A 20,049-nucleotide genomic window follows, 5' to 3' on the forward strand; every position below is an offset into this window, starting at 1 on the left:
TATATATATATATATATATGTATATATATATATAAATTATTTATATAAATCTACATATTTATATTTATATATTTAAATCTATATATGTATATAGTTTATTTATATCAGGGACAATATATAAATATTTCAGTAAATGTGCCAGAATTAGCCACAAGACTATTTTTCATCTGCAGTCCGAAAACAGATTATAAATGTCACCTTTAAAAAATAAAATAATTAAATACATAACAGTATCTCACTACAGATTAGTAAAACATGGGAACAAATTAGTAAACTGTGAGTAAAGGTTAGTAAATTATGGGAACAACAGTGGGTACATGTTAGTAAATTAAGGGAACAAATTAGTTAATTGAGGTTACAGATTTGTAAACTAGGGGAACAGATTACTAATCCAAGGAAACAGATGACTAAACTGTGGGAACAGATAAGTAAACTGTGGGAACATATGATTAAACTGTGGGAACAGATAAGTAAACCGTGGAAACAGATTAGTGAATTTTTGGTACAGATTAGTAAACAGAGGGAACATATTAGTAAACTGTGGGTACAGATTAGTAAACTGTATAAATTAGTAAAAAGAGGGAACAGATTACTAATTTAAGGGAACATATTAGTAAACTATGGTTACAGATCAGTAAACTGTGGGAACAGATGAGTAAACTTTGAGAACAGATTACTAAAATGTGGGTGCAGATGAGTAAACCATGAGAAGATACAAATTATTAGAAAACTGTGAGTACAGATTACAAAATTGTGGGAACAACAGTGGGTACAGATACATACACGTTGGGAACAGAAGAGTAAATTGAGGGAACAGATTACTAATCTAAGGGAGCAGATCAGTAAACCGAGGAAACATATTATGTTTTTTTTTTGTTCCCATACCCTGGTGTCTGGCACCAGAAGGGTTCCACAGGGAGCCACTCAAGCTATTGCAACTCATTCTGAGTGAGACTATGTTGTTAATTTCACGCCTATCCAAACGATTATTAGAGGAATTCTGTTGAAGGCAAACATGCAAATCTTGCGGCAGAATCCTCTGGGAATGACGTCATCATGGCGATAAGATGTTACGAATGTGGAGGGGCTAATGCTTAAGGAAACAGTCAAAAAGATACTTTTATCCCCAGATGAGAGCTAATTAGGAACAATAAGACTGTAAATGGAAGGTAGAGGAGTGTACAAGGGGACATTGTAGTGGCTATAACAAACATCTGGCAAAGTGTGTGCGCGCACATAGGTGTGTGTGTACGTGTATGACAGTGCACAAGAGGGAAATGAATTGAGAGCCATAAATGGCTTATAGATTCAACTTGAGTGCTTCATAAAGCAGCAGAGAATGAGATCCCAGATGAGACAATGTTGTTATGAGGCAAGTCATATATTGTGCCGCCATCTTAAAATGAATGGTACTGTAGGAGCGAGAAGAAACACATCTGCATCAACACTCAATTCAAGAATTGGAGCATTTGTTGTCGAAAATATGCTGATTTTAATAATAGTGACCTTTCCTTGTCATCTCGGAAGCCTCCAAATGGGTGACTCGGCTCAGTGCCTCACCCAGAGGACATCTCAAAATATTACGCAAATGAAGTACAAAATACCCAAAAATTGTTTGTAACATTTGCTTGGGTTGAAAGTGCTTTCAGGGTGATTGTCTGCGTTTCGACTGTATGGTCAGGTCAAAATATGTGTTTGACTAGTCACAAACAAATACTGTACATTGTAAGCATCTTTCTGCAAACCTAAGGTAGTTGATTAGGCATATACTGTAAATATGACGCAGCGTAATCAAGACATTCCGCTATCAAATAGAACAGACACTCATCAAAATATGTATAATCAAAATAAAACAAACAAGAAACGACAGAAAGAGGATTATTAAATTTGAATACAAATTCAACCCCTAGGTGGCAGTAATGCCCAAGGGATGGAGTTCAATTGGTATGACGTAAGCTTAGAAGAAAAACGAAACAAAACATGACCTTACTGATTACGGAGCTTCGTTGTGATTATGTTGCTAAAGCTAACGCACTGCTAATACACTGTCTTTCCCAGGAAACACCTTTTCATCCAAACCAAACATCTGTCACCTCTCATGACAGCTAGAGACAAGGTGAGAGAGACAGACTATTAGGTAAGCTTAATGGAGGATGCGACCTTCTTCTCCACTTCCTACGTCTCGTACCAAACCCAACTGACAGGGCAAAAGCTAATTGGATGAGTGTCTTTAAATGGACCATAAAAATAGGAGACGCTCATTGGACTAATTAAAAGTCTTTGCTTCCGCACGCCTACAGGCTGCCCTGGAAGTATTTCTCCTCAGAGAGCCGTGCCTCGCTGCCTGCTGGTAATTTTGCACTTGAGTGCTTCATCACCCGCAGTTGTTTGGTGTGCAGGGGATGTGCAAATCATATTGTAACCATTATCCCTAGTTTTGATTATATCTGCTTGGCCACTTTTTTTTTATTTATATGAGAAATATGTCGGGAAACACACAAGTTGAGTATGGTTAGTATGGGTGTAGGCACACACATGCATGCGCACATATGGACAAAATACACAAAATATAAACTGTAATCTGTTTGGCAAGACTATTTTGTTTGAGTTTTTTTGTTTCCTAGTCTAATCCAGATTATTTTGTTGACAGAGTGTAATTGATTTTTAATTGATTTTCCCTTTGTTTATATCAGACTGCATTCTGAAATGTACTATAGCCTACCCCTGTTTACACTAAGTAGCTTAAAACACTGTGTGGCACAACTAAATGTGCCTTTAGGGTATATATTTAAAAAAAAAAAGAAAAAGAAAAAGAAAAAAGGATAACAATTTATATTAATTGCTTATGGTTTCCTTCGGAGCTATCTACCCATTGACAGACTTTTGGTTGACTAAAAGTTAGACGTAAATTTACACAATGTTTTTTTTGCTGTTGTTCTTTTGAGAGAAATTTACATAATGTTAACATTTTAGTGTGCGGATGTTTAATGACATGATTACAATTGAGCACAATACTAGCGTTTAACCATTGTATACAAGAAATGTTAATTATAATATGCAGGATTCCAGGGTTATTATAGTTTTCATTTCGTTTTAACTTTTGAGTTTAGTTTTTAGTTTTAATTAGTTTTCAGCTGTTAGTTTTTATTAGATTTGGTAATTTAAAAAAAGTTTAGTTTAGTTTAGTTTCAGTATTAATTTTCGTTGTATTACTTGTGCGCAATATTTAATAAACGCCAAGGTAAAATGAAAAAAGTAACACATTTCTTACCTAGCATTGCATTTCAGTTGAGTTAAATGAAAAAGCAGGCGAGCCGAGCCTTTGGAGGCAAAAGTCAAGCACACAAAATTGTCACCTAGGAGAGACGTCATCTGAAAGTGCTTTTCTATTGGCTGCTGCAAGATGACGTCACTTTATTTTTCCGGTTAATATCGAAATAAATAAACTTAAAAATCAGCCCCAAAGGCTCGTGCATTAAACTAATTACCAAAGACTAAAATGAAGGACATTATCACTATACGTTAAGTTAGTTTTCATTAACTAAGATAACCTTGCAGGGTTCAAGGGTTGGGGTGGGGGGGTTACTTAGGCTAATCCTTTTACTAGATACCTGTTTAAAAAAATCTAGTCAGTAACCGTAATCCCAGTAGCACGATATTAAAGTTACGTAATTTTTAATGTTACCAATTCCAAATATTTCAGTAAAAACAAACAGAATGAAATACCAGTCATATGTATATATTTGTCTGTTTTTTTTCTTCAGTCTTATAAATATTAAATATGCATATTTTGGAATATGGGAGGAATTCCGAGAAATGGGATTTAAAGTCAGAACTGCAGATGTGCTAGCCACTAGCTAACTGTGCTACCTAGCTTCACAGCAGTGTTTTTAAGTGTGTTATAATGAGGGGGGGCTCAAATCAGCATTACATTTGTAATTCTGTGGAAATAATCCCAAATGTTACTAAATGTCGTCTACTGTTTTCTGATTGTTTTTGTCTGTAACTGTAACAGAATAATTACTTTTTTTATATCCTAATTATGTAACAATATGTTGTTGTTTATATTATGAACAAAACAAAACAATCAATCTTTAATCCGTACATCTGTTTTATAATTTGCAATTATTCCATCCACATTGTTCTTCAAAAGGAATTGCCATAGTGACTCAGCGCGGCTGTGACATGTTCGCCATTTTTCCAGCCGGATATTAACGCACGCACTTGACACACTTTGGGCATACAGAAGCATCCATTACCTCAATCACTTCAAACTGGAGCATTGTTCTAATAAAAATGTGTGGGCTGCTAAATTGTCAGCGTGTTATTTAAAGGCTTTATATTCAGAGGTGCATCGTACTAAACTAGTTTGAGTGAAGAGACAATTTGCTTTTGTGTACTGCTTTGGCTGAAATGGCCAAAAATACACAACCTTGCAGTCTAGGTTGAGTACAAATACTTTGTTATCGTTATTATACAGATACAGGTCTTGAATTGGATCTTATTTGATTGAGGTGTACCTAATTAAATGGATAAATATAAACAATTTTATCTGTAATGATTGCGCAATATTTTCCCCAAATCAAATTTTGATCAATAATGAAGTTCTATATTGAACATGCCAGGCATATTATGATGGTAATAATACACATGGTCCCAGTACAATGTTGTAATCTTGCCAAATGATGTTTTTGTCAATACGCACAATGCTCGGGTGATTAAAGAGCCCTTAAACATCGCCACGATAGATCTTGGCCATTTCATACTGATTAGCTGATCAACTCACTTGTTCTGTGCATGCTGCTTGTATATTGTTAACATCGATTAGAGTAATAAGAACATATTGAGATGCTTTGTCTTATAATGGGACCCATTGTGTGTGCGTATTGTCTAAGTTGAATGTCAAGCAATTACTCATTGAAATCGAATCAGTAAACCTACTTACTTTATTTTCTTTTTTTTTAGGGAAAAGGTCACATCACAAAAGAAATACACCAGTCTTTTTTTTTTCTCTTTTTTTTTTGATGGGAGTAATCAACATGACAATGTTTGGCACAAGCAATAAACACATTTCCTTTCCTGGTACTAAAATACTGAGTACAATTTACAATCATCATACATTTTATGGTATCTGTACAGCAATATTGGAGTAATTCTGTTTCTCAGATAACAATAATACAAAGCAAGGGCACGCAAAGAAGGCGATGCGGGGCATGCATATATTAAAGCGAATGACTCCACAGCGGAATGAGCCCAAAAATCTGATGATCAAATTCTACTTAAACACATGGCACCCACTAAACAGCCGTTATGCAGTCATATTGCCAACTTTTGTTTTCTAATTGTGGTTTTACGGCATCATATTCACAGCCTCCCTAATACAGGACAAGACATGACTGATAAAAAGGCAAAATTAGATATAATCATACATTTAAAAAATAACAACAACAACAAAAAAAAGGCCATTAGGCACAATACAGTGAGCGGTATGTAATAGGAGTGTTTACTGTGTGCCTTGAGGTACAAGGTTAATTAATTATTTACAAGACCAAAACACTTCAAATCTCAAATTATGTTTTCTATTGAAATAAATTGTAATGCAATTAATCTGTTCCAGCCTCTCCATAAAATGCAAAAATTCATTTTTTAAACATGTTTTTAAAAGGAAAAAAGGCACTCAACAGTATTGTACTCTATAAAAACACACAGTAACAATATTTGCTCTCCATGTAACCTGCAAAAACAAAAAACGTGACAACAAAACCAAATTCATTGTATTTCTATGCTCTTCTTCGGTGGTATCTTTTGATGGTTGGCAAATCATCTTAATGGTATACTACCGCCACCATTTGATTTGTTATTGCATTCCAATGAAGGAAAACCAATGTAAATTGATGGTGCGCGCCAAGCATTCGCTCGTATCATAAAGTTGTAAGTCAAGGCTATCATATCTCAAAGCACCACTAAATTCAAATAATTTTTCCCACACGGACATTGTTGATAGTTACTGTGAGAAATCATTAACATTATCAGTGTCGTCACATAGATGAATATTTACTTGTAAATAATTTGAGCAAATTTGTTATTTCAGAATTAGTGGTAGCCCTTCACTTGAATCAGTACCCAAGAAGTAGGCTACCTCACAATTTCAAAAAGGTTGGTGACCCCTGGCAGTGATTACCAAACAATGCACTGCGGCACATTAGGAAATTATCCAATTTCTTTTACAGTAATTGGCCCCAAAATTACTATTTATTTACTGCTAATGTGCCTTTGTTCATCCATCTTTGCCAGTGACATACTGTATTGTGTTTATCAGAACAGTTAATTGCACTACCACTAGATGACTGAAGGTACAATTAACCTGTGTATCCCCTTGTCGCCATTCATGCAACAAATTAATAGCTTTGTGTTCAACTAAACTGGCCCAAATTTCTTACTGAGTAAGTAAATGTGTGAGTACATTGAGGCGAGATCATCTTAATTTCCGTATACTATGGTACCTTGAGATATGAGCGACTCGACTTAAGAGTTTTTTTTTTCCCGCAATACAGTTTAATTTAAAAATGTATGTGTATTTTTAAACAAACAGAACTTCACATTAAAGTCTGCTAGCTTAATGCGAACACATAAAAGGAAACATCATAGACAGGCTAACAAATAAACAATGGTACCTTGAGATATGAGCGACTCGACTTAAGAGTTTTTTTTTCGCGAAACAGTTTAATTTAAAAACGTATGTGTATTTAAAACAAACAGAACTTCACATTAAAGTCTGCTAGCTTAATACGAACACATAAAAGGAAACATCATAGACAGGCTAACAAACAATGGTACCTTGAGATATGAGCGACTCAACTTAAAAGTTGTTTTTTTTCGCGATACAGTTAAATTAAAAAAAATTATGTGTATTTAAAGCAAACATGACTTCACATTACAGTTTGCTAGCTTAATGCTAACACATAATAGGAAACGTCATAGACAGGCTAACAAATAGCATATATGTGGCAGTTGTAACACTTCTAAAAACACAACACAAGCGGTACAGAAACGCATGTAGGCAACCAGTACAACAATACTCACAGGCATATATTCTTTATCATCTGCATAAAACAATTAGCATTACTGCATCTTAATAGGTTTATTACAGTTGAAGTGAAAGTCTTCTTCGTTTGTGTCTGCATCATTATATTATACTGCGCCCTGGTGGCCAAGTTGTGCAGACCAGGAACCTCAATGATTTAATCCTGATGCAAAAACGGATTCATTCTTTACATTCTTACGCTAGCGCTGTACAACATTAAAAAGTACAATTCTATAGAGTGCTATTTTCCTTATTAAAAATACATCGAATTTTTTTGCAAGCTTTTGTCAAGCAAGCATACAAGTATACATATGTGCTTTTTTTGTGATATTTTTACTTAGTGGTGTGCCATGAGATCTTTGTGGAATGTATACGCCTTGGCTCACTGGGAAACACTGCTCTCGACAGGACAGTATATGAGGTAAGAAAAAGCCACCCTCGCCTCGACTCAGCATGCCAGACTTTTTATTTTATTCACCACCTTAATGCAGCAATCAGACCCAAGCGTGGACGCCGGCCACCCAGTCCATCAACCTCCCTCGGTAGCGTGCGCGACTGATTGGCTGAATGAGAAGCAGGAGTCGAAACCTTCGCAGCAGGCCGCAGAAGATCGCCGCCGCCACCACCACGAGCGGCGACATCATCACAAAGCCCAGGATGATGAGCGCCGAGCAGCTGTTGTCGTCAAGGTAATTGCAGATGGCCGACGAGCCGTCCAGGATCTGCGAGGACACACGGGGAAGGGCGTGAGAGTCCACATGAGGGTCAAAAAGCCATTTTTGGCCATCTACCACAGATTTATATTAATTTTTTTAGCTTTATGTAGGCCTGTAAAAAGTATAGTGTACTGCATTTATGCTACTACATCTCAGCATGTAACAGAACCATTTTGAACTCTAGAGAATAAAAGCTTTGCGCTGTTTAAATCTCACTCTCAAATAAAATAGTTAATTTCTCTTTGACTCCTCGTATTCATGAAATGAAAACTTTAATGATCCACCTACAGCGAACTAAAAATACATTTTTGTCATCAGTTTATTACATGTGGAGCGGGCAGTCAGCTGTCAAATTAAAAAGGACAATTTCACGTAACAATGTAAAATATACTGCATGTTAGAAAAATAATAGACATTTTTGTTAATGACTATTTACCATTTAAGAACTTCATATAGCAGCCGATGGAGCCACAAGTAGCAAAGCCGTGCTTTTGCTTTTTGTTTGATCACAGTGATGTATCTTTTATTTATTTTGTTAAGGCTTTTGAGAATGTTTTTCTTTCCCCCTGTTAAAATCAATTTCGTGTCTAAGCTTTTGACTTTGTGTGTAGGACGAAAAGTACTCAATTTAGTCAATAGGTGGCAGTGTAAGACGACGGTTCAGCATGGGTTACCTACCTGACGCTTTAGTTTAGAGCGCATGCGCGTAACCATTTCCTCATAGCGGTTGAGAGCTGGCGAACTACAGACAACAGCGTCGTTGTCTCCGTTGTTTTAACACTAACCTGAGTTTCAGGTAAATCTGACAGCTACATGGTGCTGTATTCTGGTACCTGTAACATTCTCAGGAATTGTTTTTGTTTTGTATTGTGTAAGCAGGTGCATTTAGTATTTGTAAAAGAGAGACATTTATGTGGGCAGTGAAGTGTAACATAAGTGTCAGCACAAACTCTCTGAGCTGTCAATCAATGATTATGATGGGGAAGTCCACACTACACACAAACACACCGAGGGACACGGCAAAATTTACGCCCCATTGGAGCTGTGACAAACAATTTATCATTTAGAAAGTTAAATAGAACCTTCCCTATACTGGCAGGACATTGCCGCAAAATTTCGCATGTTTACAAAGTGAATTCTTATCGAACAGCAACAATTGCTTTCTACACAAAAACATCGTATGACGAGTGTTAAAACTTCACACTCCAGTCTCAGCATTGCGGCATTCCCCGGCTCCGTTACGGCTCTGATACTGCATTAGAAGCCGTAAAATAGCTGTGTCGACTTGGGACTCAGTGAAGAGAGTGAAGGCAGTGTAAAAAAGGGTCTGTGCATTTCCTGTGAACATGTTTGCAACTATAAAGAGCAGAGAAGCTGCGCGAAAGCTGTGCAGGTTAATACATTTAGGAAGTATTAAATAAATTACTTAGGAAGTATAAAATAAGTGTAAACTCTGGCTGTAGACAATTGACGGATGATTGATTTTTTTTCTCCCATGCACTCTGCCTGCTTGAATATTTGAGACCTGTGCGTCAAAGCAGTTGCAAGCTGTGCACAATAAGGAGGCCAAGTCAAGCCACAATTAAAGTAATCACAACTCACCTAATTGCCAACTCATTTGCACGCAGGCTGGTCTGATGCTAATGACACTTTCATATTCTTGACATTTGCAAAGGACAGAAACATTTTTCAGCGTCAGTATTGGATTGTTCCTTCGGATTTGTGAAATTTTATAATAAGCTCCATAATTACGCCTAATTACCCAGACTTGGTTTATAAAATAAATCAAGTTCCAAAGAGAAGGAGAAATTGAACACACCTTTTCAAATGTCAAATCTTTAGATTGCCAGTCATTCAGATTATGGTAGTCTACCACTCAGGCAACTGGATTTATAAGAAAAATCAAATTAGCGCTTCAAGTTTATGAATTATTTATACATGATTTCAAGCATGATTTATTATTTGTGCATGCAACGAGTTGCCAGCTGGAGGTCAATTTGTAGAACTCTGGCACTGCGCTTGCATATATGAATTTTGAAGTGCATTCGCACTCCTGCGCAGCAGGTGGCGACATTGCCTTGTAATACTAATGGTATCCCGCCATTTTACAGATAGAAGAAAACCTATGGTTTGTTTTGATATGCTAAAGATTGTGGCTAAACTCATATACGACATGGGCTACAATGCATCTAATTACAATATATTTGAATGTCAACACTATACGTGCATAGATTCACAAAGTGCTTCACTTTTGGGCATGAAACACTGTTGAGTTTTAAAATTTTTAATGAAGCTATGCTTAGAATTATTTACATTGTCCTATCCCCCAAGTGTCGCTTTTTGTTTAAAATGTAGCCTTTTCAGTGTTAAATACCATAATTTGATTTGATTTGAAAACATAACAAAAACAGTAAACTCAACAAAATCAAATCATAACAACAAATAAATCAATAATGAATGAAGGTAAAATAACATCCTCTCAGTGACCTGCGGTGAGATTCATGACGATTCATGGTGGGGCACTGACTTCTTTGGGGTTGGATATAAAAATATGAACAAAAAAACCCCTGAAAATTAGCCTATATTTAAATTTTGACATTGATTGAAACATAATTCAAATAAAATCACAAATGAGCAGAAAATATGCACATTCAACTATTTTAGTGATTAAATAATCGATAATTATTGGATCGGGGGAAAATTGAAAAAAGCATACAATGGAAGTAAAATTAAACATATTTAATGTAATCATAACTTTTTTATTTTTTTTAATTTAACCCTTCACATGCAGGGGAACGGACAGCACTACTTGACTTGCCTACCCTTGACCGCATGTCCTTGTTTCCTCTGTATTGCCCCACTCTTGTCTTTGTTTATCGTTTACTTTGTAAATTTTCTATCTATTGGCACAATGTGATATTTTTTGGTAATGTCAGCTACACGTATGAAAATGTTCCTTGATTTGGGTCATGGCTTGTTTATAAGCAGCAAAGATGGGTGAGACCAGCTGAGAGCCACCGATTTAAAGTGTTCAGTGAAGCTGAAATGCAACTTCTTGGAATGTGCAAGCGAGGCATCTTAAATCCAACTCAGAACTGTGAAGCAGACACCATTTGCAGTGCAATCGATTCACAGCCGTTATTGCTTCCTTACGAGGCAGGTTGATATTTCGGAAATGTGACTGACTTGGGAGCTGCACTGTGATTATTACGCGTTCGCTTGATTATTTTTGAGCAGACTATTTTACTGCATTGCTTGTGTTTATTGTCCACATGGGCATGCGGTAGTGAAATATGATCTTCGCATGCTGGGCGGGGTTGTCTTATTCAAGGACATAGCTGTAGATCTTTACAGGAAGATGTGACATGGAGGCCCAGGGAGGACTAAATCTGCTGGTCCCTCAGGGTTTGGCAGGTGGTTCATAATTTGTAGCTGCTTACAGTGTTTGCTTACAGATGCAGTGTGTAGTCATTTGAAAATGCACTTGTGTTTAAGTGAGCTGTTTGTCATTGTAACCGGAAATCACCTACTTGAGTTGCCTATTGTACTGAAGCCTGGAAGTAGAACACAACGCAGGCCTCCTGTTGCGTTTGCTTCTCACTAACAATGTTCATGTGCCAGTATGACCCCACTTTGCCCAAAAATCACATTTGAAGTTTTTTCTATGTTAAATGACTTCTCAAAAAAAAAGTGACCAGTGACTTCAATTTCCTGCTCGGAAACAAGACAACAATACACTACATAAACAATACAAAGATTTTGCCAAACAACCAAACCCGCAAAGGTAGCTCCCTACCTTTTTACAACTGAATGGAATATTAATGAGGTAGTTTCCACCCAACGACTTATTGACCGACTGCCACGCATCTTAACGATGGTCATTTACAACCCAAAATAATGATACCATTCCCAATGGTGAGGCATGTCTCCAACTTGGAGCGTAAATCTTTGGTTGGTTTGTCCTAACTGAGCCTTGTTACATGAGCTGATCTCCAGTGAGAGGCGAAACGTCTTCGAAGACAAACACAGCAGGCCAGTTTTGACGTTTGAGTGTAGCTGTCTACCAAAATAGAGCCCGTGGCGTCCGAAATAAACACGGTGAAGTTGCATTTAACTGTTATGCTGCAGCCATGACCGTAAATGCTTTTAAATCCAGGTTAAAAACGTTTTTTTCCTATACCTTTGATGAAAGCGGAAGTCAACCCCCTAAAAAATTCTTGACAATAATATGTTCTATGCCCCACTAGTCTAAATACGGTAATATTGGTTAATATTGCGGTAGTGGAAGCAAAATCCAGCTGTTTTTATCAATATCAGAAGGCGGCCATTTTGCCACTTGCTGTCCAGTGAAAATGACATCACATGTTGCTCAGGTCTCAGGTAACAACTAACCACAGCTCAGCTTCAGAAAACAGCCCTGAGCAACTGTGATGTCATCTTTAGTCGACAGCAAGTGGCAAAATGGCCGCCCCCTGAGATGGATAAAAACGGCATAATTTTGCTTCATAACTTGCTTCCACACATGTAATATTAATCAGAATGTCGTGTTTAGACTATAGTGAGGTCAAATATTTAAAAAAAATTGTCAAGAAATGTGTAAGGTTAACTTCCCCTTTAATATCTTTAACATTTTTAAATCAAATTTTCCCCCTTCTCTTTTAATTATTTTAGAAAACTATTCTTATTTCTTTACTCTTAACAACAACACATGTAGACTTTCAACAATACTCACAAGCATATGTTCTTTATCCTCTGTGAAGAATGAGTATTATTACTGTGGCTTACTGAGCAATTGTGACCATTTATTTTAATATGTACATCCGTTTGACTGTGTTATACTGCCCCCAGGTGGTTACGATGTGCAGTGTAAAGTGTGTTAACGGTTTAAAGTCTTCTTTTTTACCTTATTATTAATTATGTCACACAGTACTTGTATGTTTTTTTAGAACATACAATATTATAGTTTGTTTTTTTTATTATAGTTTTTCTTATTATATAACACATTACAAAATGTTTTTTGGGTGTGAAGATGGAACTTATTAATGGCATTTTCATTTACTTCAAAATGGAAAAGATTATTTGAGACTTAAGTGTTTTGAGCATCTCAAGGCACCAGTGTAGTGTAGTCGCGGTCAACTCACCCTGGTATGACACAAGAATCCAGCGTAGAGCAGCACCACTGCGGGCAGCAGCACCAAAGAGAAGACCAGCGTCAGGAGCAGCGCACCAGCCAGGAACACACACGTGTTCCAAAGGACCAGAGCCGCCCCGCAGACCACGCAGCCAACCCCGCCCCTCCGGCTGCCCCATGCGGAACCCCCGCTGTGGGCCACCGGAGGGGGCAGCATCTTGACCTGTTCGCCTAACCACAATTCTTCCTCCTTCTCTTCCTCGACTGAGCCTCCATCATCCAGGTCGACATCCGTGCCACACATCCTGAGAGGAAGGTACAGTCACATAGGAAAGGGAGGGGGCAATATGCACCAGTGATGTGCGGTGAGGTTCATGACTGGTGAGGCACTGATTTCTCTGGTGTCTGCTGTAAAAATATGAACATGGAATTTTTTTATACTACTTTTTTTTCTCACCGATACCAGTACAAGTACTCAACTCCTAAGTATAGTCACCGATACCAAGTACCGATACCTCTAGTATTTCCGGTACATACCAGAAAAAAAGCAATGACAAATCTTTCTTTTTCTTTTTTTTTTAACCCTAAATATCCAAATACAGCATTTTCTCTTCAAGATGCATGAAATTAATGGCAATTTTCAATTCTTCTTATTTATAGTTCCTGATCGTAAAACAGCCACAAAAGAGCAGCTGAGCGACCGTCATCGCGAGTATCAAAACCTTAAAATAAGGCTGGGTATTGGCCCAGCCCTGATATAAACCCAAAATAGAAGGTCAAAATAAAAAATAAAAACATATGTTTTCAAAGCTTTTGATTATGCTTCAATCAGTTCCACACTGATCAACAATGTGATAGCAAGACAAGCAAAATTAGATTTAGAATATTTAGCATGGGGTCAACTTAATTGTTTTTGGGGTTTTGTTTTTGTTTGGCTGATCATTTTAATTTTTAAAAAAGCATGTAGTTTTCCCATTTATATTTAATGTTATGAAAACCCCCATTGAACATAAAATCAGCACATTTAGCTATTTTAATGACAAAATCATTGATAATTACTGGATTGAAAAGGAAATTAGATTAAAAAAAAATAATCAATGCAAAGCATACCATAGGGCTAAAATAAAACATATCTCTAAATGTTTTTCATTTATTTATTTATTTTTCACATGCAAATGAAGAGACAGCAGTGAGGTACTGCCTCATTTGCCTACCCTGACCGCATGTCCCTGATATGCACAAACTACATGTTGCCTTTTTTTTTGGTGTGGAGTATAGGGAGTGAATCTTAAATTGGAAAGTGAAACTCATTATCCCATTATCACCCCATTCCTGGCGGTCAGAAAGTGAATAGACTTAATGCAAATAAGGATCCTATAGCTTTGACATACACGCACGCGCCCATCCTATTGATCAACCCTTCTTAGCTTGACGGTCGGCACAGACAATCCATTTTAATCCTAAACGTGCCAAACATTTAGCTACAACCTGGTGGGGAGATGAAACCGCTCATGAAAGCAATCATGCGTAGCGCTTACTTCTAATACACTTTCTAATCCTTTGGTGACAATTCTTCTCACTCTATAAACATTAAAGGTGCGGGCGTAATCTAGTAGTAAATACTGCTTACCTGCAAGTGTATTCGAAATCCAATGAGTCCACTCAGTCGGTGCTATTGACCTCTCGAGGGTGCGAAAAACGCAGAGCTGCTGGTTTTACGCACAACAACAACAAATAAGACTTGTGGTAGCAGTTTTTCAAAAGATGCGCTGGAGAGAGAAAAAAAAAATCACCTGCGAGTTGAGGCGACGCTACTTGCGCGAGGACGACTTTGGGCGCGTGCGGGCGCGCGACCTGAGCCCGCGCGCGTGCACGAGTACCGCATGCACGCTCATGCGGCCAAAGAGGCGTATTTTTTCCCCCCATAGATACTTTATTTCATGGCAAATTATTTATGTTTATGTGCATTTTCTTTGACCATTTAGTTCTATTCTAATTATTATTTTTTCTTTTTTTTCCCCTTCTCTCTGTCTCTTTTTGTTTGTTTGAATATCCAGGCATAATGAGTATGCAAATGGTGGACATGATGACTGGGGGATACATCAGCAACTGTGAGCCTTAATGGTCTGTTTGTTATGTCTGCTATAAAAAATCTCTCTCTCTTTATATATAGATATACAAATAGGCTGTGTGTGATGTACTGCATTCAGTTTTGCAGAATCACATCTCTCCTGCTCCGTTAATGTGATCTTTCATTTGAGCATTTGCTATGTAGGACAACTGCTGCATAAATAACTTCATAACTAGAGTGCTTTTAAAATCAATCAATCAATCAATTTCCGCAGTGCTCCTCGCCACAACCGCTGCTTGGATTTGTGTGGCTAAAATCATCCTGTTTTTTTTTTTAGTTTGGCAGATAGCATGTTGAGCAAATGCAGTTATTTCGTTTTTATTGATAAATAAGTCATTAATAAACTTTCTTCACATACGTTTTTTTTGCACAATAATTTACAGGCAACATATGTTGGAATTATTATATTTGGTTCATATTTTGTTAGCTTTTTTTTTAAACAAACCGTTCTGAATGTTACCAAAATGTGATGTTAGTGTTCTGCTAATTTAAAGTAAACTCTTTAAACAAAAATAACTTGGGCAATACATTTGAGCGACCCGCTACTTGGGTCAATTTGACCCAACTTATTGGGTTGTTTTGTTGTCACTTAAAATGCTGGGTCAAAAATAACCAAGTTTGGGTCAAACATTAGACTGTTATGCTGTTTGGGTCAATTTGACCCAACTTTGGGTTGCTTTGAATTAAAATAACCCAACATTTCTGGCTGTTTTGTAAAAAAAAAAAAAGTGTTGTCTTGTACAACCCATAAAATTGGGTCAAACTAGCGGGTTGTACATTTTTATATATTTTTAACCAAAATTAGGTTACTTTTAACCCATCTGGTCCAAGAGTGTACAAAACAACCCATTTTTTCATTTGGGTTGTATTGCACAAAACAACACAGAAAGTCAGGTTGAATATACTCTAAAATAGTTGGGTCAAAGGTACACTAGTTTTACACTAAAATACCCATTTTGTGACCTAAAGTTAGGTCAAATAGACCCAATTAGAGGATCGGTCCATTTTTGACCCATAGTTGAGTTATTTTTGACCCAACTGCTTTGAGAGTGGTGGGTCAGTTCAATTTTTGACCAAAATGGGCCCAGCAGTTTTAAGCGTGTAGGCTGGTAGATTGATGCGTTGAGAGCAAGTACCTGGTCACCTAGTTGCAATCTGCAATGCCCTAGTCGGGTTAATAAAAGCTGTATTTTGGGTGGTAGGCGGAGTAAGCAATGGCTAATTTGAATGAGGAAAGACCGCCTCCTCAAAACAGGCTAATTTCAGCAAGAACAGAAAAACAGTGTTAAAAGTTTTATAATTCTTGATCCGTATAGAACTTTGATTAGTGCATGTTAGTGAGGGGAGTGGCTTCATCAGAGACTACATAACCAGTTGTTCCTTTATAAAAGTCTCCATGCACTGTAGCGTCCTCGGGTGGTCGGGGGAGAGCGAGGAGCAGCCAAGCAGAAGACGCAATCAGCCACAGTCTGTAGATTGGTCTTGGGGGGGATGAGGGCGGTTAGTATTTTTGGAACGAAGAAGTGTGGATGAGGGGGAAAGGGGGGGAGCATTGCCATGGATACGGAGATGTGTTAACAGCAAGAGTTTGTATTGGACCCCATGGGGTACTGGGAAGCCATTGAAGTGAGCGCAAAGCTCCGAAGCCTCGAGGGGAACATATGCAGTTCTCCTGGCAAGGTACGACCGGAGTGTGGTAGCCGACTGGTACTGTGCAGGCGCTTTAGTAGGATATCGTGGTCGAATTCTGCGGTTAGAAGGAGCAGTAATGATGGAGAACCAACATCGGCCGCCTTCAGCAGGTCATTTGTCACCCCCGACCAGAGCGGTTTCCATGCTGTGGGCTCAGCGGAAAGTTTTCAAAGAGGTTATTGCACTTGTTCCTGAAGCTGTGCGGGGACAACTTTTTTTCAGAACTTTTGAATGAAATAGGAGAGTTGCTGTGGGTTTTTGGTTGGTAAGGGTTGCTGGATCCTGGGTGGGTTTTTATTTAAAAGAGTTTAGAATGATGACATCAACTTTAAAAGCAGATGGAAGACCTGCAACCTGCAGCTCTGGAGCCACACGTGGCCCTTTAGTCCATCTCCTGTGGCTCCCTGTGGATTTCTAAAAAAAAAATAGTAGAAATTAAAATATTTTTTACATATTTATTTGAATGTTTGTAGACAATATATTCTTCAAATGCTTTAGATAAAAATGAATAATTCAGTATTCCAAAAAATGTCACTGTCCAAATTCTTTAGTTGTCAGAAAAATATGAAAAAAGTTTAAAAAATGACCTGATAATGTCCAAAAAGTCACCATAAATTGTCCGAAAAGGAAAAGGAAAAGCAGAAAATTATCATTAAATATCAAAATATGTCAGATAATTGGGAGAAAAGGCAGAAAACAAAATGTTCAAAAAGTAACCTGAAATGTCCAAAAACAAAAGAAAGACAGAAAATTGCCATAAAATATTTTTGGAATTGCCCCTCAAAAATGTGAAAATTTATTAATAATAATAATATATATATATATATATATATATATATATATATATATATATATATATACATATATATATATATTTTTTTATTATTTTTTTTTTAAGGCAGAAAAAAACATTCAAAAAAATGTCCAAAAACAAAAGAAGAAATCCCGAAAATTACCATAAAATTATCACAAGTTGCCAAAAATGTCCAGAAATTGCTAGAATAAAAGGCAGAAAAAAATGTCCAAAAATATCCATTATATATCCAAAAAGGGAAGAAGAGAGTCAGTAAATGGCCACAATGTCCTAAAATGGCCAAAAATAGCCGAAATTGAACATAAAGGCAGAACCTTTTAATTGAAAAAAAAGAAGTATGAAAAACTACAACAACAAAAACATACGACGAAAGCTAGAACAAAATGAATGTTAGAATATTGGATGCTGTATAATTTTGTGTTATGGTGCAGCTCTAATTAGCTCTTAATTGGGCCCTCAGAACATTAGGCTAACACTAACATTCTGTTTCCTTCATAACAATCTTTAAACGTTTTTTTGCGGCTCCAGACAGATTTTTTTTGTCATTTATTTAGCCAAAAAGACTCTTTTAACATGAAAAAGTGCTGATCCTTGTCCTACATTCAGCAGGTGACCCAGAGACCTCCCTCAGCTGCAGGTGGTTACGTATGACAGGGTCTGTTCACAAGTGAAGGAAGTAGCATGAGATCAACAGATGGATAACTGCGGATCCATTTACAGGCTGATCTACATTCTCACCTTTCATGGGATGGAAAGGTCAAGATTGCAGATAAAAGCAGCTGAAATTAGTTTGCGGTCTGCCTTATGGCGAAGAGCTCAGAGTAGAAGCCATTTTTTTTTAAATTTCTTTAAGTACTTATTCTTCTGCTAACTTGCATGTCCAGGAAGGACAACGGTTATTTTATTTTTGTGTTTACATCCACCATTAAATCGGACCTGGAAGCACGGCCGAAATCGCACTCCAGTGGCCCCCTCAAAAAGCCCGATAAACCCTTTCTCCTTGCCAATTTAATAAACAACCGCCACCCCTCAGAAAATATGGCCCCACCGGCCTCATTGTGAGACTGCAGCGTTTGTGCGGAAATGCAGATTCGACCCTTTCAAAATGGCTGCCATAAACATTGCCCGAATACACAAAACATCACCAAGTTTAACATGGTTAAAAAAAATAAAAAACTCCATCTAACAGAAGTCATCCTAATCTGTTAACCACCAAGACTTTTCCTTGAGTGACATCATCGCATAGGTTTGCTAAAGAAAAGCTACATCTCAAGGATTAACGTTGCCATGACGCTCTCAAAAAGGGATACCATTCGGAGCCACACAATATCACACCTCGCGCATCAATGTCTGTCAGCTTTGTGGCCATGAGATAAGGAGGCGATCAATTTGTCGTGCGGCTCAGACACACAGTCGCTCTGTCGCTGCTGAAATGGAATTACATTAAAGGGAAAGATAAGGATAGTGTACGGGAAGAGAGTTGACGAGAAACGGAAGAGAAGATCTGGGAATAGATGATAGTGATTGATTGAGGTCTTCAAGCAAAGATTAGGCGCTCAGAACATCATGTCTAACTGGGGTGCATGGTGACCCATTAATGTCACTTTTAAGTCACAGGTCAGGGATTTTCACAGTGTGGACAGTGAGCCTCCCTTGACACAACATCAGCACCTCCTATTCTTTAAAATAGTATCATTTTAATGCATATACCAAACTGCTTACTTTAGAGAATTGTTGAACATCTCACAGTGAGTTTGAGTCACCAAAATACTTCACCACTGTGCCGCTTTTAGCATTAACGCCCCAACATCACACAGTCCATAACATTTGAATACCTACCCTCATTAACAAATAGATTTTCTGGATGATATTTTGTACTATCCCTAAACCAGCGGTCTACAACCTGTGGCTCTTTACTCCCTCTCAAAAAGCTGATTTTTTTGGTACATATTTATTTAAGATTTTTAGATTTAAATTTATCTTTAAATTAATTAATTATTTAGATAAAAAAAAATAATAATTAAATATTCAAAGAACATCAGAGTCCAATTTTTTAAGTTGTCAGAAAAAAAGATATGAAAGGAAGATGAAAAACTTAAAAAATAAAAATAAATAATTAAAAGGAAGAGGAAACGTAGAAAATTACCATAAAATGTCTTTGAAATCACGCCCCAAAAAAGTTTAATTAGAAAATGTAATTTTAAAAAGGTAGAAGATAAAATGTTTAAATTGGAATTACCAAAAAAAGCAGAAAATTAATTATAAAATGTATTTAAAAAAAGGCAGAAAATAAAATGTTTTTTTTAAACTGTAAAATGTCCGAAAACAGAAGAAATCCCCCAAATTAACATAAAATGTCCACAAAATTGCAACTAAAAGTCAGAAAATTGATGAAAAAATGCAGAAACAAATGTAAAAGAAAAATAAGCCAAAAAATGTCCAAATAAGGAAGCAGAGAGGCAGAAAATGACCATAATATAT

General features: G+C 37.1%; 1 protein-coding gene and 1 long non-coding RNA gene across 2 annotated transcripts; one reads left to right on the forward strand and one right to left on the reverse strand.

The window, feature by feature from the left end:
- The first annotated feature begins 1,988 nt into the window (after positions 1-1,988).
- LOC144056598 (uncharacterized) lies at positions 1,989-8,046 on the forward strand. Its single transcript, XR_013295084.1, has 3 exons — positions 1,989-2,137; positions 7,426-7,505; positions 7,576-8,046. It is a non-coding gene; the product is annotated as an uncharacterized LOC144056598 (long non-coding RNA).
- On the reverse strand, positions 5,009-14,760 carry tmem88bl (transmembrane protein 88b-like). Its single transcript, XM_077573545.1, has 4 exons — positions 14,725-14,760; positions 14,562-14,640; positions 12,942-13,236; positions 5,009-7,806 (listed from the first exon to the last, which is right to left on the reverse strand). The coding sequence occupies exons 3-4, from the start codon at positions 13,233-13,235 to the stop codon at positions 7,579-7,581; spliced, it is 522 nt and encodes a 173-aa protein (XP_077429671.1). The 5' UTR covers position 13,236; positions 14,562-14,640; positions 14,725-14,760; the 3' UTR covers positions 5,009-7,578.
- Between the last annotated feature and the right edge of the window lie 5,289 nt (positions 14,761-20,049).

Source organism: Vanacampus margaritifer, chromosome 8 (genome assembly GCF_051991255.1).
Source record: "Vanacampus margaritifer isolate UIUO_Vmar chromosome 8, RoL_Vmar_1.0, whole genome shotgun sequence".
NCBI classification, from domain to species: Eukaryota; Metazoa; Chordata; class Actinopteri; order Syngnathiformes; family Syngnathidae; genus Vanacampus; species Vanacampus margaritifer.

What these genes read in the sequence shown, in the direction of transcription:
- tmem88bl (XM_077573545.1), bottom strand. Translation starts at nt 13,235, where the DNA reads ATGTGTGGCACGGATGTCGACCTGGATGATGGAGGCTCAGTCGAGGAA. An exon ending in GATTCTTGTGTCATACCAGG is followed by an intron (nt 7,807 to 12,941) that starts GTGAGTTGACCG and finishes GTGTCCTCGCAG; the next exon opens with ATCCTGGACGGCTCGTCGGC.